At 45.2% G+C, this 27,500-nt stretch overlaps 1 protein-coding gene across 1 annotated transcript in view; it reads left to right on the forward strand.

Moving 5' to 3' along the window:
- Positions 1 to 4,949: 4,949 nt before the first annotated feature.
- Positions 4,950 to 27,500, forward strand: part of myo15ab (myosin XVAb) — a gene marked incomplete at both ends in the record, with an annotated part of 156,132 nt that continues 133,581 nt past the window's right edge. Inside the window, 14 exons of the mRNA XM_084072033.1 lie at positions 4,950 to 7,199; positions 7,969 to 10,416; positions 10,976 to 11,197; positions 12,224 to 12,421; positions 13,001 to 13,115; positions 13,522 to 13,703; positions 14,636 to 14,868; positions 17,405 to 17,801; positions 18,818 to 18,900; positions 19,675 to 19,738; positions 20,924 to 21,033; positions 24,643 to 24,717; positions 25,882 to 25,972; positions 26,599 to 26,702. Coding sequence (XP_083928159.1) covers positions 4,950 to 7,199; positions 7,969 to 10,416; positions 10,976 to 11,197; positions 12,224 to 12,421; positions 13,001 to 13,115; positions 13,522 to 13,703; positions 14,636 to 14,868; positions 17,405 to 17,801; positions 18,818 to 18,900; positions 19,675 to 19,738; positions 20,924 to 21,033; positions 24,643 to 24,717; positions 25,882 to 25,972; positions 26,599 to 26,702 — 6,572 coding nt within the window. The remainder of the gene's footprint in view (positions 7,200 to 7,968; positions 10,417 to 10,975; positions 11,198 to 12,223; positions 12,422 to 13,000; positions 13,116 to 13,521; positions 13,704 to 14,635; positions 14,869 to 17,404; positions 17,802 to 18,817; positions 18,901 to 19,674; positions 19,739 to 20,923; positions 21,034 to 24,642; positions 24,718 to 25,881; positions 25,973 to 26,598; positions 26,703 to 27,500) is intronic.

Raw genomic sequence — 27,500 nt, forward strand, 5'->3', positions numbered from 1 at the left:
TTTTCAAATTTCAATTGCGTGACAATAATTCAATTCATGGTGGACCACTACCAGTGTTCATACAACGCTTCTACTTTGAACCCACTGACCTTAAAGCTCAGAGTAGTAGTCCGATTACATCAGTGACCTCCCACTGCACTCAGGGATTGGCTCACATAGAGTTAATATCCAGCAGTGCACATATTTATGAACATTGTATCAAAAATGTAAAGTTACTATACTGCCAAAACCAAAGTGCAGTAAGTACACACAATACTGAAAAAGCTTTTACGTTTTTCAGTTGGCCAGCCTAATGGGATATCGGCCATATAAATTATATTGCATTAATTGTATATCTATTCTTGAGGTAATTGTTAATCCCACAAAATCAATTTTTGAAAAGAAAATATGTTTTTTGACACACTGACTCCTTTGTTTGTCTCAAAGGTCAAATTATTCAAATTAGATCTGCTATCTTTGCTTCTGGGGGTACCTGGAACAAAAGTTTTCAGATGGGGTTCCGCGGCCAAATAGATATTATTTTGCGGTACCTTGACATGAAAACCACTAATGTATTAACATCAGTTTTTCAGAAAACTGTTAGGATTGAGAAGACATCGGCCTCAGGTCTTAATGGGTTAACAACATGCTGATCTGCTGCTGATTGGAAACGTGAAGCTTTGGCCTTTGATTGGACTGATATGGATAGGGGTAGTTAGTAGATACCTGATGAGAGGTATGTGATCTCTAGATCTATCTGTCTACATTCCCTGTTCTTATGACTATTTTGTAACTGCAAAATGTTGTGAGTTTGTTCGAAGAATAATTGGCGGCCACTCTTTAACACCTGTAAACTTGTTGAAGTTACAAGAAACCCAAGGTAGATTGTGTGTATTTTAATATATATTTTTTAGGCCCATTTTAAAGAGTCCAGGGTCTGCGGTGCTCTCAAATCGATAGGAAGGCTGTTCCACAGGCGCAGGGCTGTCGAGCAGAAGGCCCGGTCCCCCCTGGTGCGTAGATTTGTTCTGGGGACTTAGAGGAGGAATCTGCTCGTAGATCTGATGGTACGAGTGGAAGTTTGTGGAGGCTTAATTAGTTTCTGTATGTAGGGAGGGGCATGTCCGTTTATGCAGTTATGAGTGATTAGGAGGACCTTGTAGTCGTACCTGGCTGAAACGGATAGCCAGTGCAGTGAGAATAGGATGGGTGTTATGTGATCGTGCTTACGGACTCTCATTAGGATCCTGGCAGCGCTGTTCTGGATGTATTATGCCAAGTGATTCCTCCCCACACACATTTCTGTGTTGGTGCTGTTGTATCCTACTGACTCACCTGCCAGTGAGGAGCCCCCACTGGGAGGACGTAGAGCCTTCATTCTTGTCCTCCCACCCAACACTCCCTGTGTGCAGGTGCCGCCCCCAGCTCGTAGAATTACTCACAGTGCCAATTATCACCCTCCCCGCCCGGCTTCCCTCCCCGAACATGGGCCAATTGCGTGCGTGTTGACACACGACAAGGCCGGATGCACCATGGTGGATTTGAACCCACGACCTCCGTGGTGGTGGTGGGCAGCTACTTTATCACTGTGCCACCCGAGCGCACCCTGTGTGTGTGTGTGTGTGTGTGTGTGTGTGTGTGTGTGTGTGTGTGTGTGTGTGTGTGTGTGTGTGTGTGTGTGTGTGTGTGTGTGTGTGAGTGAGTGAGTGAGTGAGTGAGTGAGTGAGTGAGTGAGTGAGTGAGTGAGTGAGTGAGTGAGTGAGTGAGTGAGTGAGTGAGTGAGTGAGTGAGTGAGTGAGTGAGTGATAAAGAGTGACAGATGGAGATATATTTAGCTTCTTATAGTTTGTATGCCCTCCTTTTTCAGTCCTGGTTTAGTTTTAGATGGTAAATTAAATGAGTTAAATTAAAATACATAAAGGTGCGTAGACTGTTTGCCAGTTAACTGTAGTGATGTGTCATAGTGTGTGATATGTGTCCTTGTCTCTTTTATGTTGTGACTGTTCTGTGTTTTTTTAGTGGACCACAATGGAAATAAGCCTTAGGGCTTTATTGTGTTTTTATCCTCTGTGATACTGTGTCTGCTGTACAGAATGTGTGGAAGTGCTGATGTGATCTTTCCTTTCATCACCAAACAAATTAATTAATTCATTCATACAGTAGTTGGGATGGGACGATAATCGTTATCGCTTATCGTGATTAAAAATAATAATATAATCGTATTGCGGTGATTTAAATTTATCGTGAAATTGTCCTCCGTCATACACTAGGATGAATTAGCTTTTGTTGAGCTGCAAATTCAGTCCCTCTTTAAACCTTCTCTACTTGTACCTGTAAAGAGCACATTTGGTTCGCTCTTATTTCACTCTACACCAAAATCGATTTTGCCAAAAATAGCAGATCTACAAACTCGTTCCCCCAGAATAGGGATGCTGGGGGTTCAAGTGGTTAAACAAAAGTAGCATTTAGGTTTTAAAGGATCTACACCATGAATTTAAAAACATATATATATATTTAATATCATATTGTTTATGTCCCTCAAACGTTTTTCAAAAGGTTTGAGCCTAAATCAAGCCTCAGATATACTCATTCCAACTAACTTCTCTCTGGCTTATAAAGCACTTTCACCTGCAATACCACATTGTCCTGTTTGGCACGGGGCGCTATTGAGCCAGTTTGTATGCATGTTATCTCCTGGTTCTGTGTGGAAAAAGTAAAAAAAAACAAACTTGGAACTGAAAAACGGGAGGGATTGTACCCTGACGTGACGTCACGTCAGTGTGAAAATCAGTTTGGCCTGTTTTGAGACCAGATTTGCTGTGAAAGCCTGAGTGTTCGAACTGGGGTATTTTTGGGGATAGAAGAGAGGTAGGGGAGACCAAAAACACACAAAAAAGAAGAAAAAGTTAAAATTCATGGTGTAGTCCCTTTAAGAATTTTTGATTATCGTGATAATATCGTTAATCGCAATTATTTTTGCCACAATAATCGTGACACGTAAACGTCCCATCCTTAATTCATAGTAAGAGGTGAATCTAAAATGATGTGCAATGTTTTGCAGGAGGCTTCATGGGGACCAGATTTGCGAGCTGTAGAAGTTCTTTGGCCGTGTGGACCTGTCCTCACAACCACATTACTGCACACACACACTCAACCTTTCACATCTAAACCAAGGGCTCTCTTACAGGTCAGAACGCATGCTATTGCTAATACATGCTGCTTTCATGCATGTACTTGATGCGTGTGTGTGTGTGTCTGCTAGGGTTGCCAATATCCAGAACTGGGGAAACGGGACACGTTGCGCGTGTGCATGTGTCCCTCGTGCGATTTTTTTCGGCTTTCCCGCGGATAAAGTTACTTTTTTTGTTACTTTATTTCGGTTTTAGGGTTAGGGTTAGGATTGGGTTAGGGTTATGTGATTTAATTATTTTGGGGGAAAATCTCACACACACACACACACACGCACGCGTGCGAGCACTGTGCCTGCCCTGTCAACTGAGCGGTCCTATCGCCCTTCGCATACAGCACACAAACACGCAGCCAGACACACTGTATTGTGCGCAAACAGAAATATATATATTTTTTTTCCCTTTACACCGGAGTCCGGGACAAACTAAGTCCCGTACGGGACACGCCCCTTTTGGCTCAAATACGGGGCGTCCCGGCTAATACGGGACGGTTGGCAACCCTAGTCTGTTTGTGTGTCTGTGTGTTTGTCTGTGTGTGTGTGTGTGTGTGTGTTTGTGTGTGTGTGTGCTGCACAGTGGTGGGAAAAAATGTTTTTACTTAAGTAAAAGCATCAATACTGCAATGTAGAAATACTCTGTTACAAGGAAAAGTCCAGAATTCAAAATTTACTTGACTGAAAGTACAAAAGTATTGGTATCAAAATGTACTTAAAGTACCAAAAGTAGAAAGTACTCATTATGCAGAATGTCCCGTTTCACAAGTTTTCAAATGTCTAAAATGTCTAAACATCTTTTGAAAATAGCAGATCGTCAAGCTCACAATGCGTCGCATCGCGACGCATTGTGAGCTTGTAGATCGGCTATTTTCAAATAACCAAAGTTTAAATAGGGCTGAAGTGGTTAATGTATGTTTTGTAATAATAATAAAACCTACAAAGTAACTAGTAACTAAAGTTTTCAAATAATTGTAGTGGAGTAAAAGTACAACATTTGTCTCTGAGATGTAGTGTAGTAAAAGTAAAAGTATAGAAAATTGGAAATACTCCAGTAAAGTAAAAAATACCTCAAAATTGTACTTAAGTATTCTACTTGAGTTAATATACTTAGTCACTTTACACCACTGCGTTCTCAATAGCACGTGCGTGCGCTCGCACGTGCTATTGAGAAAAAACGTGCAAGTTGTTCATAGGAATATATTCACGATAAGGTAAAGCTCGGTGCAGTTCCTCACTGCCGAGTAGAAGCAGTGTTTTCTGTATTCAATTCAATTCAAACTTTATTCCAGACACACAGGGGGCCCATAGAGTACATACAAATATCACACAATAAACAACAATACATAAAAATAAAACATAAAATCATACATAGAGGCCTTGTCCGGTACTCGTCAGCCTGGACGAGTACCGGAGATAGCTCCTCCCAGGATTGACTATATCCTCAATGATACTGTTCCGGGACTCATCCAAGCGAGACATGAAGCCATACATAGAGTGTCTTAAGAGAGCCTCAAAAGTGTGGATTCCACATGTTGACAAGTGACTGGCACTATGCCATCTAGGGACCTTAAGTAGTATCCTCAGGGCATCATTGTAGGCCACCTTAAGGCTCTGCATGCCCTTCTTGTATGTGCACCACAGGAAAGCTGTATACATGGGAGTGCAGAATGCTTTAAAATGTGCACGCTTGACTTATTGTTACATAACTTTGTGCGTTTGTTCCAGGGTCTCCCACCTCACCGCGTCCAGAGAAGGGGGCATGGTGCTCTCCTAGCCGCCTGTCACAATGCCAGCCAAAAAACCTGACCCCAAGAAGGACGCCAAGAAAGGGAAGCCCGAACCCGAGAAGAAGAAAGAGGAGGAAAAGAAAGGCAAGGATGACAAGAAGGGAGGAAAAGACGACAAGAAGGCTCCTCCGGCGAAAGAGGAGAAGAAAGATGACAAGAAAGGGGGCAAAAAGGCTGAGCCCCCGCCCAAGGGGAAAGGGAAGGATGACGGAAAGAAAGGAAAGCCAGTGAAAGGGAAGCCAGCGGAGTCTGAGGAGGATCTGAGCGAGGAGGAAGATGAGGATGAGGACTCGGAAGAAGACTCGGACGAGCCCAAGAAAGGCAAGGGTAAGCCGCCGGCTAAAGGAGGTAAAGGAGGGAAGCCCGCGAAACGGGGTGGGGACTCAGATGAGGATGAAGATGACTCGGATGAGGATGAAGACTCAGACTCAGACTCAGATGACAAGAAGAAGAAGAAATCCAAAGATAAACACAAATCGAAGTCCGACGACAAGAAGAAAGGTAAGAAGGGAGTCCCACCGGTACTAAAAAAGGAGCTCCCAAGAGGTGGACTGAAGAACATGTCCAGGATGTTCATGAAGTTCTCTGGCTTCAAGAGGAAAAGGAACAGCAGGAAGAAGCTGAAGAGTACGTCTCGTTTGTTCCTGCGCCTGGGCAGAAACAAACTGGCCAAGAAGGCGAAGACAAAGAAACGACGCAAGTCCATGCTGAAGAACACCTCGCGTTTCATGATGAGGTTTAAAGTCAGCAAGAAGAAGAAAAAGGAACAAGAGGAGAAGGACAGGCTGGCAAAAAATGGCGGCAAGAAGTCCTCTTACATGCTGATGAAATTTGGTGGTGGTGAACAAAGGAAGAAAGGCTTCTTTGGAGGGCTGTTTAGGAAGAATGCTAGTGACAGCCTAACAGATGGCTTAAGAAACAGCAGTCAGTTGCTGGGTAAGGTTGCAGGAACAACCAATTGGTTGACCAAGCGCTTCCTCTCCAATAAAATGCGGGAGAGTGGAGCGGGAGGCCTAGGCTGGGGCGGGCGGCGATCACAAAGACGGCAAGGCAGCTCGAGAGGTCATCATGAAGGAGGATATGATGATGGATATGACCAGGGGTATCAGAAAGCCTATGATAATTATGGTCAGGATGCATACGGGGCCCAGGGCTATGGTCAGGACCCATACGGGGCCCAGGGCTATGGTCAGGATCCATACGCGGCCCAGGGCTATGGTCAGGATCCATACGGCGCCCAGGACTATGGTCAGGATCCATACGGGGCCCAGGGCTATGGTCAGGATCCATACGGGGCCCAGGGCTATGGTCAGGATCCATATGGGGCCCAGGACTATGGTCAAGAGGCAGCATATGGCGCCCAGGGCTATGGTCAAGAGGCAGCATATGGCGCCCAGGGCTATGGTCAAGAGGCAGCATATGGCGCCCAGGGCTATGGTCAGCAGGCTGCATACGGGGCCCAGACTCAGCCTGGATACTATGACGATGGAGGAATGGGTGCAGACTTCCAGGACTTGGGTTACTATGAGGACGAGGGAGTCTATGATGCCACCGGTGGTTACTATGACGGGATGGGCGACCCATACGGTCAGCAGATGCAGCAGTCAATGTCACCGTATGTAGATCCGGGTATGGATCCATATGCTGCAGCACAGGGACAGGAATACGGCGCCTATGCAGGGGACATGGGTGGGTATGTTGACCCCCAGGCTCAGGGTCTCTACGACGGTGGTCAAGGAGCGTACTATGGTGAGGGACAGGCTGGAGTTTATGAGAATCCCTATGCGGACACAATGGGAATGCAAGCGGGAATGCAAGGGGGAATGCAAGGGGGAATGCAAGGGGGAATGCCACAGGAATATCAACTCAACTACAGCGAGGCAGGGATGCCTTACCAAGACTTCAGCTCCCAGCAGGGCATGGGACTCCAGCAGGGCTATGGGATGGGAGGGCAAGGGATGGGAGGGCAAGGGATGGAGCAGACGCCGGTGCAAAACCAATTTGGGGACGGGTACGCAGCCGGGTTTGCAGAGGCGATGGCCCAGCTTGGAGACGATACCATGGGTGCTCAGGGAGGAGATATGACCTTCAGGGTGCCCAGGCCACAAGTGCGTATGTTTGGGAAGGATCGACTTGATGTGCCTATGCTCCCGGGCCCTACCCTGCCCCCTGAACCAGAATTTGAAAACATGTCAGAAATTCAGTATGAAGACCAGATGCCTCTAGATCCTAGAATGATGTCACCCCAAGCACAAATGATGATGTCACAACAGGATCCTAGAATGTCACCCATACCACAAATGATGTCACAACCAATGATGTCACCCCAAGAACAAATGATGATGGCGCAACAGGAACAAATGATGATGGCACAACAAGATCCTAGAATGTCACCTCAACCTCAAATGATGTCACCCCAAGCACAAATGATGATGTCACAACAGGATCCTAGAATGTCACCCATACCACAAATGACGTCACAACCAATGATGTCACCCCAAGAACAAATGATGATGGCGCAACAGGAACAGATGATGATGGCACAACAAGATCCTAGAATGTCACCCATACCACAAATTATGTCACAGCCAGATCCTAGAATGTCACCTCAACCTCAAATGATGTCACAGCCAATGATGTCACCACAGGAACAAATGATGATGGCACAACAGGAACAGATGATGATGTCACAACAACCAATGATGTCACCACAGGAACAAATGATGATGGCACAACAGGAACAAATGATGATGGCACAACAAGATCCTAGAATGTCACCTCAACCCCAAATGATGTCACAGCCAATGATGTCACCCCAAGAGCAAATGATGATGGCGCAACAGGAACAAATGATGATGTCACCACAAATGATGCCACAACAACAGCAGATGATGCCGCAACAGGTTATTATTCTAATTTGATTCTTAACATCCACAGTCTTAGGTATAATAATAGGATAATAGATAATTACATTTAACATGCTTACATTCTTTCACTCTTATTTCTTTTTCCTCCCAGCAGCAGATGATGGCAGAGCAGATGATGATGCAACAGCAGCAGCAGCAGCAGCAGGGATATGGAGTTCCTCAGACCCCCACCCCAACTGCCATGATCATGCAACAAGCCGGCCTGTCCCCCTCCATGGGACGTCGCATGCAGCCCTCTCCCACCCCATCCCGCCGTTCTGCCATGATGGCCTCCCCGATGATGCAGCGCGCCCCTCCAATGGCCTCCCCGATGATGCAACGTGGACCCCCAATGGCCTCCCCGATGATGCAACGTGGACCCCCAATGGCCTCCCCGATGATGCAGCGCGGACCCCCAATGGCCTCCCCGATGATGCAGCGCGGACCCCCAATGGCCTCCCCGATGATGCAGCGCGGACCCCCAATGGCCTCCCCTATGATGAGACGAAGCCCCGGCCCGCAGCCCCGAAGACCCCCTTCTCCCATGGCATCTCCCCGAATGCCGCTGCAGAGACGCCCCTCCGCCAAGGGCAGGAGGTCACCCTCGCCGCCCATGATGCGACGCAGTCCTCCCGGGTCGCCCAGGGCATCCATGAGGCCAGGCTCTCGTCCCCCCTCCCCTCGTTCCTCCTCGTTCCCCTCGTTCATGAGGATGCGAAGTCCATCACGCGGTCCCCCGTCCCCTGCCTCTCGTCGTCCGTCACCGCCTCCCTCCCCCCAGATGGGTATGAGAGCCTCTCCCACCCCTTCCCGTCATAGCTTTGCCCCTGCAGGGCATCGGCCTGGCGCAGCGTCCCCTACCTTCTCCCACCGCTCGAACCGTTTGAAGAGGGAACCCACGCCCATGGCCAGACCCAGGAGGATGGGCCCTGGCACCGTTCCCTTGGGAACGGTGAGGCCTTCCCCCATGGGCCTCCGAGGGCGACCGGTGCCACCACCCACTCATCACGTGCCCCCGTTCCGTAACCAGTCCATGCGAAGCAACCGGTCTTCAGTGCTCACCGTGGACTCCTCCATCCCCTCCCCTTTTCACTCCCCTCAGATGTCCCACCGGGTAACGCTGGGGAGACGAGAGTCTGGTCGTCTCCCATCTCGACCCATGGCCCGAGGGATTCCTCACCAGCAGAGAGTGATGGCTCCCTCCCCACAGCCCTCCATTAAACATCCTGCGTTCAGTCCTCACCGTTCTCCTCGTGCCTCGCCTCTCCCACCCGGCTATGCGCCAGACCCTTACATGGCTGATCCTTACATGCAGCAGCCAGGAGCCCCTGCCTTCCAGAGACCAACGTCGCCTTATCAGCAGCCCATGATGCCCTCCTCCCCAATGCTCTCTGGAGCTATACAGAACCAAGCCCTTCGTGGTGCATCCTATGCTTCCCCAATGTCACCTTATCAACAGCCAATGGCGCCCTCCTCTCCAATGCTGTCTGGAGCTATACAGAACCAGGCCCTTCGTGGTGCATCCTATGCTTCCCCAATGTCACCTTATCAACAACCGATGGCGCCCTCCTCTCCAATGCTGTCTGGAGCTATACAGAACCAGGCCCTTCGTGGTGCATCTTTCACATCCCCAATGTCACCTTATCAACAGCCTATGATGCCGTCTTCTCCAATGCTGTCAGGGGCTCTGCAGCAGGGCCAGGCCCTTCGTGACGCGTCTTTCACCTCCCCAATGTCCCCTTATCAACAGCCTATGATGCCCTCCTCCCCGATGCTGTCCGGAGCTCTGCAGCAGGGCCAGGCCCTTCGTGACGCGTCTTTCACCTCCCCAATGTCGCCGTATCAGCAGCCTATGATGCCGTCTTCTCCAATGCTGTCAGGGGCTCTGCAGCAGAACCAGGCCCTTCGTGACGCGTCTTTCACCTCCCCAATGTCCCCTTATCAGCAGCCAATGATGCCCTCCTCCCCGATGCTGTCTGGAGCTCTGCAGAACCAGGCGTTGAGAGGAGCGTCCTTTAGTCCTCCGATGATGATGTCCCCCGGTGGACCCCCGATGCCTTCTTCTCCAATGCTCTCTGGAGCCATGCAACATGGCCAGGCGCTGCGAGGCATGGCTTCGTATCAGACCGGCGCTCTCTCACCATACGGCCACGTCGGTCACATTAATCAGCCCCCGCCGTCTCCGATGCTCAACGATGCCATGGGCAACCGCATGAACTTCCAGGGCATGTCCACGATGAGAACCCCCATGAGGAACCCTTATGCCCCCGCTACGCCTCAGCTCGGCCAAGCGTTGGGCCAGAACGCGGGTCTCAGAAACGCAAACTTCCAGACCTCGATGCAATTTCGCTCCCCCTACGCGCCCCAGTCGCCCATGCTGGGCAATGCCCTGCAAAATCCCCAGATGAGGCAGGCTTCCTACCAGCTGCCGGACGGAACCTACATGCAGTCGCCGTATGCGCCCGCCTCACCTCACTTAGGCAGTGCCCTGCAGAACCAGCAGCTCAGGGGGGCCTCCTACGTTCTCCCGGATGGGACCTTTGTAGACCCCAACCAAAAGGTAACCCATAAAACCGATAGGCTCTATGCACAGCAGCCATATTATCACTTCCTTCACAGGTGCTACCAATGATACTAATGAAGTCTCTGTTCCATTTAGTCTAGCACAGTGGTTTCCACGACCCCCATAACTCTGAGAGTGTACAAATGGAACCAAATGGACCCGTAACTCTGAGAGTGTACAAATGGAACCAAATGGACCCTTACGGGTCCATTTGGTTCCATTTGTACACTCTCAGAGTTACACACCTGTAAGGGGCCATTTGGAAGTCCATGAGGGTCCCTGGACCCCAACTGTAGACCCACTGGTGTAACAGAGTGTTTCCAGTGGGCCAACATGCACAATATTAGCACCCTGACTCTGTTTGACCAGACTGGAACAGAGCCTTCATTAGTATCATTGGTAACACCTGTTACCAATGATAACAGGTGTTACCTGTGTTTTCATAATATGGCTTCTGTGAATAGAGCCTATTACAGGTACATCTTGGTTCATTCTTTCTGTTTGACATGTTTTGTGTTCCAACTCTGTTTGACCCCTCTGTCTCTCCTCAACACAGTCTATGTCGCCAGACTTGGCCAACGCCCTGAGCGACCCCGCCCTGTTGGGCGCCCTTAGGAAACTCCCAGATGGAACCATGATGCTCGACCCCAGAAAGGCCTCTTCCCCAAACCTCAAGCTAGCACTTCAGAACCCCGCCCTCCTTCGTGCGTCGTACACCCTGCCAGATGGCACCGTCATCATCGATCCACGGAAGCCCGTCAGTCCGAACCTGTCTGCCGCCCTACAGAACCCTACCATGCGGGGGGCCTCGTTCAATATGCCAGAGGGATTCATTGACCCCAATAAGCCCATCAACCCAAACCTACTCCAGGTCAGCAGTGCATTTTCATTACTGTCGTCCAGTGTTGATTTTGACAGCTAATTTTGATTTAGTTTTAGTCATAGCTTTTTGAGTAAAATTCCATTTAGTTTTAGTCATATTTTAGTCATCTGAAATGTTTCAGTTTTTGTCTAGTTTTAGTCGACTAAATATCATAAGACTTTAGTCGGCTAAATCTACAGTTGATTTAGTCGACTAAAATGTATTTTGGCAGTGCCTTGATGGTGTCGTAATGGCTGATGTTACACTTGGTTGCATGGTGAAAATAGCCGATCTACAAGCTCACAACGCGTCGCGCTGCGACGCGTTGTGAGCTTATAGATCTGCTATTTTCAGAGCGCAACACCCAAGCGTCTTTTAGTTCTACTGGATCTCTTCTCCACTCGTCCCTCACTAACATTTTAGTCTAGTTTTTATTTGTTGACGAAATTGTCAACATATTTAGTCTTGGTTTTAGTCATCATAGCTTAGTTTTTTTTTGTTTTTATTACGTTTTCGTCAGTGAAAAAAGGTAGTCGACGAACATTTTTCGTCATAGTTTTAGTCAACGAAATCAACACTGGTTGGAAGGAAAGTGGGAAATGTTCTTAATAGTACCACCGTATTTATTCAACTAACCGAAACTATGAACTATTGTGTGGTTTTAGACAAGCAGAGCTGAAGCTAATTATGGCTGTTGTTGTATATCAGTTATTTTCTGTGTGTGTGTGTGTGTGTGTGTGTGTGTGTGTGTGTGTGTGTGTGTGTGTGTGTGTGTGTGTGTGTGTGTGTGTGTGTGTAAACCCAGTGCAGTAAAAATGTAAAAGGTAAATTTGAGCTGGTAACTCAGCACTCCTGGAGCTATACTGATCAGGACCCGTTTCTAGAACCCCTTAAGGCTGAACTGAACTGAACTGAACTGAACTCTGATGTTGTCATCTCCAGGCCATGAGCAACCCAGCCCTGAGAGGAGCGTCGTACTCACTCCCAGATGGAAGTATCATAGTGGACCCTAGAAAACCCAAGACCCCCGATCTGTCCGCTGCACTCCGGAACCCATACCTGAAGGAAGTCTCTTACACCATGCCAGACGGGACCATCGTCATAAACCCGTATAAACCGCTCGGCCCTGACCTGTCAAGTGTAATAATAACCTTTATTTATTGTACTTTTCACAGATACTTTTCACACATAAAGAAGAAAATGCCAGGACTGTTTTATTTTAATAACTATTGACATTGTTAATTTCAGTAATTTAATGAATGGTGTTGGGGTGGCACTGGCTCAGGAAGTAGTAGAGGTTTCGTTGACTGGTGATCCGGAAGGTTCCCGGGTTCGATCCCCACTCCTGGCTGGCGTCATCTCTCTCCAACCCTGGCCGCCACCCAACAGAACACTGGGGGGTGGAGGGGGGCACATATTATGCCAGGGGGGGTCACGGACCCCAATGTGTCACCAAAGCAGTGAATTTACCTTCATTCCTGTCATTTTAGGCCAATCAATTTCTCTTCATGTGTGTTGGAAGGAAAGTGACTATATGACGTAGTCGCTCTGTAGTTTTTAACTATACTGTAACTATGAGATACCCTGTGATTTTAGACTAGCAATGCTTAAACTAATTATGCTTTAAACATGACTATTCTGTTTTCATGTACATCAAAACCAATGCTGTGAAATGTGAACCCTGAACTGAACTGAACTCTGTTTTTTTATCATCTCCAGGCCCTGAGTAACCCAGCCCTGAGAGGTGCATCATACTCTCTCCCTGATGGAAGTATTATAGTGGACCCTAGAAAACCCAAGAGCCCAAATCTGTTGGCTGCTCTCCAGAATCCATCTCTTAAAGAAGTCTCTTACACCCTGGCGGATGGGACCATCGTCATCAACCCATTTAAACCCCTCGCTCCCGACCTGTCAAATGTAATAACCTGTCATCGATTCTAAGCCGATCAATTTCTCTTCTATGTGACAATGTTTTTTAATATTAGTTTTTAACTATACTGTAACTATGAACTGTCCTGTGGCTTTAGACAAGCAGAGCTAAAACACATTATGATTTAAACATGACTTTTATCGTTATTCTGTTTTTTTGTGTAAAGCAGTGAAATGTGAAAGATGAAATTGACCTGGTAACTCGGCACTCTTGAAGCTTTACTGATCACGTGATCAGGCCCCACTCATAGTTCCTCTTGAGACTGAACTGAACTCTTGCTTTTGTCATCTCCAGGCCCTGAGCAACCCAGCCCTGAGAGGCGCATCGTACACCCTCCCAGATGGAAGCATCATAGTGGACCCGAGAAAACCCAAGAGCCCAAATCTGTTAGCTGCCCTCCGGAACCCTGAACTAAAAAACATATCTTACACCTTGGCTGATGGGACCATTATCATCAACCCATATGCTCCTCAGAATCCTAGTCTGCTTGACGTAATAATAACCTTTATTTATATAGCACTCTTCCTAAAAAGAAATGCAGCTCAAAGTGCTTCACAAAGAAAGGAACAACATTTTATAGTCTGTACCTATAAGGTTGAATTTCTGTGCAGGACAAGGCACAGGCTTCAGTTTGACTGAAGTCTGTGTCACAAACTTAGAACCATCAAATGCCAATTGTATTTGTATAGTGTAAAAAATCTTTAATTTCACTTCTTTGATGAATGGTTTTAGGTGGCACTGGCTCACACAGTATAGAGGCAGATAGTTAGAGGTAGTTAGACTGGGATTCAGCAGGTTCCCAGTTCGATCGCCACTCCTCCTTACATCATGTTGAAGTGTCCTTGAGCATGCAAGACACATAACACCTGCTTAACTGCTCCCGGCAAGCAGGTTGGTGCCTTGCATGTGAGGAGGACGTGTTATGGCTGCTTATATCTAACCTTTATATTACCATCACTTATAATACTTCTACAATACAATATGTATTTGACAGCTTGTAAGAGCCTAAATGTCTCCACTAGGCCTAATAGCTATTGTTTTAGTACAGCCTATCTTGTTCAGTTTGTCCTTCAGGCAGCTACAGTATAACTATGATCTCTGCCCTGTGCTCGAGGCAGAACTACCGTACCACTGACATTAGTGTTAATGTACTTATGACCATGATATGTGGTTATGCTTTATGTACATAAAGCATAACCACCACTACCTAGAATATTGTCTCGAACTCCTATGTGCCTCATCGATTGCTGATTGATCCACTATTCCACGACACATGGCTGCCTCTGCCATCGTGTGTGAATGTGTGTGTCAATGGGTTTGTGTATAGAGCAAACTTTGTGAAGCACTTTGGGAAAAGGCTCTTTTGGAGCATAACGTTAATCTGTTCTTTTGTAATGACGTTTCCCCCCTGCTTTCACCATCAGGCTCTCGGAAATGAGAACCTTAGAGGAGCACGGTATCGACTTCCAGACGGGACCCTGTCCATCCCGGGTCAGAAACCCAACCTCTCAGGTGCACTCAGAGGGCACAAGGGGATGCGGGAAAAAGATCTCTATAAGCTCAAAGACGACTCCATGTTTACCGGCCAACGCAGACCCAGTGGTCCCAACATCTTCGGTGCCATGTCCGACTACGACATAGCTCAGTTTGATTTCAGGTAGGCATGTTGGCGCATGTAGGCACATCCTATATAATCCACTATCCATCCATTCCATAAGCATTTCACATCATACACACATTTTATGTTGACATACCTTTTGGAGTAATGGAAAGTGTATGTAGAAAGTATATAGTGCAGGGGTCTTCAACATTTTCAGGCCAAGGACCCCCTAGCTGAGAGAGAGATGAAGCAGGAAAAATTGTGTTTCAGATAAACGTTTGCTGCTCTTTTTTCCCTCTACACCCATAACTCTTTGCCAAAAATAGCAGATCTACAAGCTCACAACACCTCGCAGCGCGAGGCGTTGTGAGCGTGTAGATCTGCTATTTTTGGCTAAAGTTCTCCTCAGAAAAGGGATGCTAGGGTTCAAGTGGTTAATGTAAAAAAAAAAGTATCCTATCACACAAAGATTTGGCGGACCCCCTGTAGTAACTCTGAGGACCCCCTAGGAAATGAGAAAACATTTTTTTTTTTAGAACAACACAATACTGCGTCATCAAAGTTGGCATGGTGACTTTATACATTGTCAGATACTTGAATGTGTCATTATATTATCATCACTTTATCCAAATCCAGCTCAATGGGAGTTAGGAGGTTTTTGACTATTAATGTGGAGATTTTTTCCGTCTGACTTAATTTTAATCAATTATGGAAAAAACAACGGTCTCCAAAGTTGGAGTTATGTTGTTTGAACGTCAGTTTGAGGATCCAATAGAGTTTTTAATACTTTTCATTGGTTCAATATTTGTAAAACCAACACACAGACATAAGGGTGTTCAATAGCACTGACTTATTTAAAAAATATTTAAAAAAAGTAGAAAAATAGAGATAGTGGGTTTCTGCCTGACAGCGACGATATATAAATGCACTTTTAAAGTGCAGTGTCAGACTCAGGTGCCTCTGCGTGCATACGTGCGCGCGCGCGTGTGTGTGTGTGTGTGTGTGTGTGTGTGTGCGTGTGCGGGAGTGCGTGCGGGCGCGCTCGTGTGTGTGTGTGTGTGTGTGTTTAGTAAACAGACAGGCAATAGCCCTATCGTTCATAACCTGATTGGCTGGGGGAATTAACTTTTCCGGAGCTTAATCCTCTTGGTGTGGTCGTTGAAAAGCCTGATTGCCTGTAGGGCGGGGGGGAAGGAGCTGACTGTGGCTGAGCCTATACGGCCCTGGGTCTTGTGGATACCTAACCACTTGCCATATGGTAGCATGTGAAACAGTCTGTGGTTGGGGTGGCCAGGATCTTTATATAAAATCCTACGTCGGGGCTGGGCGATTTATTTATTATTGTTTCAAATTTTTGCCTTGATTACGATCAGTGAACAATATTTTTTTTCCAAGTGAAAATAGCTGATCTACAAGCTCACAACGCATCACCATGCAGCACGCTGTGAGCTTGTAGATCGGTTATTTTTGCTATATTTGTACGCCACCATTGTACAACAAAGTATAATACAGGGTTAAGTGGTTATTCAGATAAATTGATGTAAAAAAGTGATGTCTTTGTGTCAATTGTAAGAAATAATGTGAGAAAGGCCCGGACGGTTGGCGTAACTGTCTGGGCACCTGGGCTGGTAATCCAGCCTTACAGCGTGTCGCGGGTTCGACTCCCGACGACCTTTGCTTCGTGTCACCCCCCCCCCCCCCCCCCCCATCTCTCTCCCCGTTTCCTGTCAGTTTACTTTCCTATCAAATAAAGGCAGAAAAAGCCTTTTTTTTTTTTTTAAGTAAGAAAAACAATCAGCTTGTTGATTATTCGATTAACTCACATAAGCGAGATTAAAGGGATATTTCACTTTCAAAAAAACTTTCGGTGATTGTATCGTCTACTCAGGCTTTTGTGAGCCCCCCAGAAAGTTTTTAAGTTGCTTGATTCAATATTTAGATATTAGATATTCATTTTATCAGACACGCCCCCTTCCTATACAAACCCATTGTAACTTCAAACTCCATTTTTAACATGTTAGATTCATCAAAAACACCCATCCTTGGTTCACCCGTCTCCTACCGCCCCCCTAATGCGTGAGGGGGCCGTGTTTTTTCAATTACTTTTTTCATTTATTTTTTATATATTTTTTGGAAAATGAAAAAAATAAAATACAATAAAAAAATAAAATAAAATAAATGAAAAAAAAATCTCGGAAAATCACGGCCCCCTCACGTATTAGGAGGGCAGGGTGAGTCACCAGAACCAAGGACGGGTGTTTTTGATGAATCTAACATGGTTAAAATGGAGTTTGAAGTTACAATGAGTTTGTATAGGAAGGGGCCCGTGTCTGATAAAATGAAAATCAAATATCTAAATACTGAATCGAGCAACTTAAAAACTGTCTGGGGGGCTCACAAAGGCTTGAGTAGTTGATAAAATCACCAAACGTTTTTCTGAAAGTGAAATATCCCTTTAAGTGGGTTAATGGTTCTAAACATCGGTTTTGATATATTTTCGGTTAATTGCCAAGCCATCCTACGGGCTAACTAACACTACGCAATCCTAGATATTCCTTGTCAAAGTGACCAATGTTCCTCTCTCTCTCGACAGACAACTGGCCAATGAATCCCATCTGGCCAAGAGGTTCCACCAGCCCAAGCTGGGCGACGCCATCCAGAACCAGCAGCTTCGCTACGCCTCCTACAGAGTGCCGGTGGCACTGCAGGGCACGGACTCGCAGTACGCGGTGATACCGCCCTACGGGCCGCGCACGGGCCACTGGGCCAGGAACGCCCGCGGCGGGGGGGAGCACGGGGACGACGTGTGGGCCACGGAGAGGGTCCTTCCCCACGGGACGGTCCTGAACCTCCAGAAGTGGACCATGCAGATCGACGGGCCGATGGCCGAGGGCTTCTCCCCGCCGCCCCCCGGCATGGAGGCCCGGCTCAAGGAGCCGGTGTGGCAGCCCAACAGAGAGAGGCAGACCGCAGGGAGCTGGTATGATAAGGTGAGATATATAACTAACACACTGCTGCTCCTATCTCCTTCAGTCAGTGGTTCAGTTAAACATATTCATTCTTTCATAATTAATAATACAATAAAATAAAAAAAAACATCCACATTTTTCACATGAGAGACAGTATTTTATAATCATTCATGTTATGTGGTCTAGCACATTGGTTCTCAAAGTGGGGTCCGGGGACCCCCAGGGGTACTTGAGGGGGTCCCAGGGGGTCCCCTGCTAAATGATGGATAGGAACCAAATGGACCCTTATGGGTCTGTAACACTGAGAGTGTCCAAATGGAACCAAATGGACCCGTTAGGGTCCATTTGGTTCCATTTGGACACTCTCAGTGTTAAATTAAGATTGATTTAACAATATGAATTGGGGTCCCAGAGATATAAATGCCATTAAATGGGGGTCCGTAGCCTAATGGATGTCAAAGTGGGGGTCCTTTGAAATTAAAATGGTTGAGAATCACTGCTAGAGAGCCGTAAAAATCTTCTCTTATGGGGGTCCCTGGCATATCTTTTCAAATGGGTGTCCGCGGACTAATAATTGTCAATTTGGGAGTCCTTGACATGAAAAAGTTTGAGAACCACTGGTCTAGCTGAATCCACTCACTGCATGTACAGTAATGTTTGAAAATCAATTTAAATGGATGTTTGTGTGTGTGTGTGTGTGTGTGTATGCGTGCCTGCGTGCGTGCCTGCATGCGTGGGTGCGTGCTTGCTTGTGTCTGTGTGCATGTGTGTGTGCGCCTGCCTGCCTGCGTGTGTGTATGTGTGTGTGTGCGTGTGTGTGTGTGTGTGTGTGTGTGTGTGTGTGTGTGTGTGTGTGTGTGTGTGTGTGTGTGTGTGTGTGTGTGTGTGTGTGTGTGTGTGTGTGTGTGCGTGCGTGCGTGCGTGCGTGCGTGCGTGCGTGCGTGCGTGCGTGCGTGCGTGCGTGCGTGCGTGCGTGCGTGCGTGCGTGTGTCTGTGTGTGTGTGTGTGTGTGTGTGTGTGTGTGTGTGTGTGTACAGGTATACTCTGTAAGGAGCATGACCACAGTGGGTGTCAGGGCCAAACGCTGGGCAGAGGGCATGGAGGACATGACACAGCTGGAGTATGTACAAACACACACACACACACACACACACACACACACACACACACACACACACACAGTGGGGAATGTCTTCCAAGGAAGCGTGTCATAAACCGAAAATAGGCTATCTTTAAAGCTTACCACAGCTTGTGGTAAAGCTTAAAGATTTGAGTATTTGAAGTGGTCAAACCAGCAAACCAGAATGCACGTTCAATCTGCCAGAAAATCCTAAAGATCTCAGATATTTCTTAAAAGCAAAGGTTAAATCTGCAATTTCTTCAACTGTGTACTGTATGTATGGCTACCAAAACATCATAATGTTCTAAGTGTTTATGACACACAGCGCTATAGTCTGTGGTGGGTCCTTTCACGCTGTTTCACAAATCACAGATTACATCAACCCATGTCAAAAATAGCAGATATACAAGCTCATAGCGCGGCACCGAGTGCCGCGCTACGAGCTTGTAGATCTGCTATTTTTTTTTAATCGTGAAAATGTGTGCAAATCTTTGAATATATATATTTTTAAAGCGAACATTTTTAACACAAATCTTTGCTTCTGGGGGGTCCCTGGAACAAAATATTTTGATGGGGGTCCGCGGCCAAATACATATAATTTTGGGGGTCCTTGACATGAAAAAGATTGAGCTCCACTGATATAGAAACATAAGTTTTTCAGAATATTGTTGGGATTTAGGAGACATGTAGAATCGGCTTCAGGTCTCAATGGGTTAACAAACATGTTTTCAGTCATGATATTTTTTGTTGCTCTAATCCATGGTGTAATTACAGTGACCTGAATGAGACCACTGTTCTGATGAACCTGAAGAAACGCTACGACCAAGAGCTCATATATGTACGTATGCTTTCACCAGGAGCGCTTTATTGTCCTAAAATCCCGCCAGTTATTTATTTTTTACTTTATAATAATGTGTTACTCCAGTGTTGATTTCGTCGAGTAAAACTATGACGAAAAATGTTCGTCGACTACCTTTTTTCACTGCCGAAAACGAAATAAAAACGAAATAAAAACTAAGCTATGATGACTAAAACTAAGACAAAATATATTGACAATTTCGTCAACAAATAAAAAGTACACTAAAATGAAAAAAGCAGATCTACAAGCTCACATCGCGTCGCGCTGCGACGCGATGTGAGCTTGTAGATCGGCGATTTTTGGCTAATGTTCCCTCCAGAATATGGATGCTGGGGTTCAAGTGGTTAATGGAATATACAAAAACTGTGTACAGCATATCGTCTCATTTTTGTTTCAGTACATCGATTCAAATTAAAAAACAGCAAAAGTAGCTGCTACTTTTGATGCTTTTGTGTGACTCTGTGGTATGGTCAAGCTGGGCATTAATTTGACAAAAAACACAAAAAGTAAATGAGAGGTTTTTGCCCGACATCAACGATATACAGTGAGATTTTATCTTTTTCGGTAGTTGGCAAACCCTAGCTGGAACCAGGGACGTGCACAGATAGACTCTAGGTGGTGCTAGAGCACCTGCCCTTTGCCCTCTTGACCAGAAGTGCCCTTTTGAAAAAAGGGCACTTCTGGTTTACAGCAGGGGTCAGCAGGGGTCTTCAACAGGGGGTCCGGGACCCCCTGTGGGGTCCTCACCTCAGAGTTACTACAGGGGGTCCGCCAAATCTGTGTGTGATATGATTTTTCTTTTTACCATAACCACTCGAAGCCTGGCATCCCTTTTCTGAGGAGAACTTTAGCCAAAAATAGCAGATCTACAAGCCCACAACGCCTCGCGCTGCGAGGCGTTGTGGGCTTGTAGATCTGCTATTTTTGGCAAAGAGGTATAAATAGGTGTAGAGGGAAAAAAGAGCAGACCAAGTAAACAAAAAAAAGTATAATTTACTTGAGCACCTGCCCCTCAAAATGTCTGTGCACGCCACTGGCTGGAACCGTTGTTGTTGTTGTTGACAGTTTGAAACAACATCATTATGATCAGAACGTATGCTACACTTTATTTATCCTAATTCTTCTCTCTTGTCTCTCTGTCGTTCCCTCCTCCTGTTCGTCCAGTCGTACATCGGCAGGATCCTGGTGTCTGTGAACCCGTACAAGCTGTTCAACATCTACGGCACCGACATGGTGCTGCAGTACGAAGGACACGGCCTCGCTGACAACCCTCCGTAAGACCTGACACTGGGTGTGCGTGTGCGCGTGCGTGCGTGTGTGTGAATTTATAATAATAATAAATTATAGATCAAAGCGCTTTTCAAAACAAATCAAAATAGACAACTTTATTAGGAGAGAAGTAGTTTAAAGCATTGGTTCTCAAAGTCGGGTACGGGGACCCCCAGGGGTCCTTGAGGGAGTTCCAGGGGGTCCCCAGCTAAATGATAGATTAGGCACCAAATGGACCCTTATGGGTCTGTAACTCTGAGAGTGTACAAATGGAACCAAATGGACCCGTTAGGGTCCGAGTTAAATTGACATAGATTTTACAATATAAATTGCGGTCCAAGTGATAGAAATGCCATTAAATGGGGGTCTGTAGCCCTAATGCATGTCAAACTGGGGGTCCTTGAAATTAAAATGGTTGAGAATCACTGCTAGAGCCGTAAAAAATCTTCTCTTATGGGGGTCCCTGGCATATCTTTTGAAATGGGGGTCCGCGGGCTAATAAGTGTCCATTTGGGGGTCCTTGACATGAAAAAGTTTGAGAACCACTGGTTTAAAGGCTAAGAATTGAGCAAAGAGAAAATCATTGAGCTAAGACTAATATGCATAGAGCGAGATTTGTGGTGGAAAAAGTACTCAAATATTTTACTTAAGTAAAAGTATCAATACTGCAATCTAGAAATACTCTGTGGAGGACTGGGGAATTTGGTGATGTGGTCTCTGGATGGGGTTCTGGTGGTGAGGACGGAGGCGGGCAGCAGCTGTGTTTTGCCACGTATTGACTCAGACTTGATCGATTGTATTGAAGTTTCCTGAGGATAATAAACTGTCCTTCAGTGGCGTGCACAAACATTTTGAGGGGCAGATGCTCAAGTAAATTATACTTTTTTTTGTTTACTTGGTCTGCTCTTTTTTCCCTCTACACCTATACCTCTTTGCCAAAAATAGCCGATCTACAAGCCTTGTAGAGCTTGTAGATCTGCTATTTTTGGCTAAAGTTCTCCTCAGAAAAGGGATGCTAGGTTTCGAGTGGTTATCGTAAAAAAAAAAATCATATCACATAAAGATTTGGCGGACCCCCTGTAGTAACTCTGAGGACCCTCTAGGGGTCCCGGACCCCCTGTTGAAGACCCCTGCTGTAAACTGAAGAAAAAAAAACACCTTTTTTTCAAAAGGGCACTTCTGGTCAAGAGGGCAAAGGGCAGGTGCTCTAGCACCACCTAGAGTCTATCTGTGCACGTCCCTGCTGTCCTTCACCTGTCCTGTACCGCGTAATAGTGAAATGCAACTGCTTTCTGCCAAACGCCCTGCTATTGGCTGAATACAAAAACGAGAAAACAAGGACTCCGCCCCCAAAGGAGACGGTGGGGGCATTTACAGTCTAATACAGACCAAAACCCTAAAGTTACGTCTGGTCTCGTGGCGTGCCTCACTAGGCGTTAGCCTGCCGACTCAGAGGCTCGAGATCGAGTCTCGCTAGGGGCACTCTTTTTCCGACAACCGCGGACAACTTTTTTTTGGCTAATAAAGTATAGTTTTGGACCATGACGGAGGCGCGCCGAATCAGCAGACCTTGAGGCTGAGGAAGTCGCGCCCGAGCGCCTCCAGGCGCGAGTGCCCGCGACGACCAGCCGATGGTCTGCTGATTCGACTCAGCGCCGTTCGAGTTATGTACCGATAGGGACAGAATAGTAAATGATGTTGTGGGGACTGTGTTTGCCCCAACGGTCACTCAAAGTGACCACTGGCCAATCACAGCGCGACTTTTCCGGGTCTGGGGCGGGTCTTGGCAGAAAGCAGTTGCATATCACTATCACGCTCCTGTACCACATGAGTTTAAACACAGAGACAGAGTGGGTCTGAGCGGTAGTGATGAGGAAGGGGGCGGGGCGTGTGTGGGTGGGTGGGTGGGTGGAGGAACTCTCACCACCAGCCTATCAGAGCTGAACCTCATCGTGGGGGCGTTGCTGTCGGCCAGAAACCTCATATCTCCCTATTGTAACTTGATTATACTACAGCCTCACACAAAGCCATCAAAAGTAGCAGATCTACAAGCTCGAGCTTTACCAGTAGTACCAATAGTGTATAAATATATGCAGTGGTGGAAAGTAAGTACATTTACTAAGTACTGTACTTAAGTACAATTGTGAGGTATGTTTACTTTACTGGAGTATTTCAAATTTTCTATATTTTTACTTCTACTCCACTACATCTCAGAGGCAAATATTGTACTTTTACACCATTACAATTATTTGAAAACTTTAGTTACTAGTTACTTTGCAGATATAAATTATAATATAAAACATACAGTACATGAACCACTTTAGCCCTGTTTTATACATAGGCTATTCGAAAATAGCCGATCTACAAGCTCACAACGCGTCGCGTTGTGAGCTTGTAGATCTGCTATTTTCAAACATGTTAGTACTTTTACTTTTGGTACTTTAAGTACATTTTGATACCAATACTTTTGTACTCTTACTCAAGTAGCATTTTGAGCACAGGCCTTTTATTTGTAACAGAGTATTTCTATATTGTGGTATTACTACTTTTACCTGTGAAATTAAGTGAAATATCGGAGTACTTCTTCCACCACTGCCAATAGTGTATAAATAATATGTCCATGCTCACCTAGAACAACCGGGCTTACATAACGGCATAAGCCTCATTCAGCCTCTCAGCTGAAACACCTCTGATTGAGGGACGGACAGACAGACAGACAGACAGACAGACAGACAGACAGACAGACAGACAGACAGACAGACAGACAGACAGACAGCTTGGAGGAGCAGCAGTAGCTGTAGTGTAGGTGTAGGTGTAAATACAGTCACTCTCTGGGTGTTAGACAGAGCCTCACGTTACACTGTTGATGGCCGGTTGCCAAGGGAGAGTTTGGTTATTGATTGCACAAGCACATTACATCTAACCAGTAACCAGAGAACCACACACACGCACACACACGCACGCACACGCGCACGCACACGCACACGCACACACACAGATTACAAATGAGATTTGCATGCATGTTTGTGCCAGTGGTGTAAAGTAACGAAGTACATTTACTCAAGTACTGTACTTAAGTACAATTTTGAGGTACTTTTACTTTACTGGAGTATTTCCAATTGTCTATACTTTTACTTATACTCCACTACATCTCAGAGGCAAATATTGTACGTTTACTCCACTTCAATTATTTGAAAACTGTAGTTACTAGTTACTAGATATAAATTATTATATTTTAAAACATTACACCACTTTAGCCCTATTTATTACCTTGGCTATTTGAAAATAGCAGATCTACACACTCACAACGCGTCGCATCGCGACGCGTTGTGAGTGTGTAGATCTGCTATTTTCAAACATTTTAGTACTTTTACTTTTGGTACTTTAGGTACATTTTGATACCAATACTTTTGTACTTTTACTCAAGTACATTTTTAATTCCGGACTTTTACTTGTAACAGAGTACTTCTACATTGCAGTATTGATACTTTTACTTAAGGAAAACATTTGAGTACTTTTTCCACCACTGGTTTGTACGCACTCGTGCATGCATTTTTGTATGTATGTGTGTGTGTATTACATTCACTAACATTGATGTGTTGTTGTGTTTTCAGTCATCTTTTTGCCATTGCTAACTTTGCATACACCACCATGATGGATGCCAAAAGGAACCAGTGTATAGTTGTCAGGTGAGGAGATACACACACAGATAACGTGTTATTTATTGATGGTCTTATCTGTTTCACAGCCTTTTCACAGCTAGGTCCAATGCAGACACCTTTTTTGTTTTTTTTAGCATGAAAAGTTCTCACTCTCAGTCAGTGACTTGTTCAAAATGCGGCAGCCAGAATTTTAACTAAAACTAGGATGAGAGAACATATCACTCCAGTTCTAGCTTCACTACACTGGCTCCCGGTTGTTTTTAGGATTGATTTTAAAATTCTTTTAATAGTTTATAAAGCTCTAAATGGTCTGGCACCTTCCTACCTCTATGACTGCCTAGAGAGATATGTTCCAAACCGGCCCCTCAGGTCTTCAAGTGCTGACCTGCTCGAGGTGCCTACAATGACATATAAAAAATACGGTGAAGCAGCATTCTGCTTTTACGGACCGACAGTGTGGAATAAACTCCCATTACACCTAAGACAGGCAGCCTCTGTCGATAGCTTTAAAGCACAGCTCAAGACCTATTTCTTCACTCTTGCTTTTAGCTGATTCATTGGTTGATTTTTAAGTCCTCACAGTATTGCCTATTTTAATGTTGTTTTATGCTTTTGCTTTTATCTTATTTTATTTTTATTTTTTTTGCTTTATTGTTAATTGGTTGTAACTGTATTTGTATTCTTGCTCTGTAAAGCACTTTGCGCTGCATTTCATGTCATGAAAGGTGCTATACAAATAAAGTTTATTATTATTACTTGATCATACTACAGCGTCACACAAAAGCATCAATTAGACCCTAAAGAAAAAAATATGCGATCGCATAATTTATTGCATAATGAGCCAAATGGAGCAGATTATGCAGGAGTAATTACTCGTGTTATGCAAATTTCCGCATATTTGACATATGTCGCAACTTTTCGCAGAATTCCGCAGATTTCGCAACTTCACACATATGTCACTGCATAAAATTACCTAAAACCCTGCATATTTCACAACTTTTCGAAACTTTCAGCATATTTCACAACTTTCAGCATATTTCACAACTTTCAGCATATTTCACCACATAAAATCAAATAAAAAACGTGCATATTTCATCGCATAATCAAGGATTTTTGCCCGCGTATTCCTGGAGGGTCTAATCAATAACAGCAGATCTGCAAGCTCAAAATCTGTTTCTTGTTTCATTACAGTGGAGAGAGCGGTTCAGGAAAAACTGAAGCGACCAAACTCATCCTGCGTTATCTGACAGCCATACATCACAAACGCAATGTCACACAACAGGTATGAATATGCACACCACACAGACACATGTTTATAATTCCACGTTGATGAATTCAGTTATGGTAACAACACCCTGTCCCTCTCTCTCTTTCTTCTCCTGGTGGTGTTTGCTGCATCCTCTTCAGATAGAGGTAAGGATGTCTGTCTTTTTAGTCAGGGGTCTTCAACAGGCGGTCCGGGACCCCTAGTGAGTTTTCCTAGAGGAGAACTTTAGCTAAAAATAGCCGATCTACAAGCTCACAACGCCTCGCAGCGTGAGGCGTTGTGAGCTTGTAGATCAGCTATTTTCGGCAAAGTGTTTTGGTGTAGAGGGGGAAAAGGAGCAAACCAACTACAGAGCCAAAGGTCAAGTTTACTAAGTATTGAGGGTTTAAGTGGTTAAATGTCTGAAAATACACAAAACGCATGAATTTACACAACACTGATAGTCAAGTTATCTATGAAATCTATAAATGAAGTTTAATCTGCGACACATTTTTATACAATATGTAGTGGGGGGTCCCTGCTTAATCTGAAGACCCCTGTTTTAAGTCATCAAGAGTCATAGTTGTCTCCCATGGTAACTGCCTGTCGTCCTCATGTCTGTTGTCATGGTAATACCTTTTCTCTCCCGGGTGATTGGTCAGATCCTGGAGGCCACGCCCCTGTTGGAGTCCTTCGGGAATGCCAAAACGGTGCGCAACGACAACTCTTCACGCTTTGGCAAGTTCACACAGATCCACATGGAGGAGTAAGTACATCAGTGGTGTCAAGTAAATAACTACATTTTATTTTGAGGTGCATTCACTTGAGTATTTCCATTTTTGATACTTTATACTTAATATAAATATACAAATATTGTCAGCTTTAGTTACTAGTTACTTTATAGATTTAGATTTAATACAAAACACGCAGTATATCTTAAGCCCTATTTTATACTTCAGCTATTCGAAAATAGCCGATCTACAAGCCCACAACGCGAACTTGTGAGCTCTTGTAAGTGCTATTTTTTAAAACCGTTTGACACATTTGTACAACGTTTACTACTTTTACGTTGGTACTGTAAGTATATTCTGATGCCAAAACCTTTGTACTTTTATAAAACAAAATCATATATGCCTTTTAGTACTTCTTCCTCCGCTGAAGAGGATCATCACTCAATCACTAGAACCCCATTCAGAAAGCTTTGTGAGTCCCACTGGGGGCAATTAGTTCCTAGCAGCTTGTAAAAGACAACAACATACAAAACAAACAAGTACTGATGGGAGCTAATATGGATTAATTAGCTTAAAGTAAAGTAAACAAGGTGAAAGAAGTTTTTTTTTTAGAGAAAAAAGGAAAAAAAGAAGAAAATTAAGAAAACAAACTTCAAAGCTTTTAAACATTATTTTCAAACTATTTAGAAATTGCTTTCACAAGTGGGTAAAAATCCAGCTGCTACATTATGTCCAGGAAAAGCCAAACTTCTTGCAAAGTCTCTCTCTGGAGGATGTGTTGATTATACAGGAAGAACTCGGGTGTCTTTCAAACACCATTCTGCAGCACAGAG

Source organism: Gymnoscopelus microlampas, assembly GCF_963454915.1.
Source record: "Gymnoscopelus microlampas genome assembly, chromosome: 2".
Taxonomy (NCBI): domain Eukaryota; kingdom Metazoa; phylum Chordata; class Actinopteri; order Myctophiformes; family Myctophidae; genus Gymnoscopelus; species Gymnoscopelus microlampas.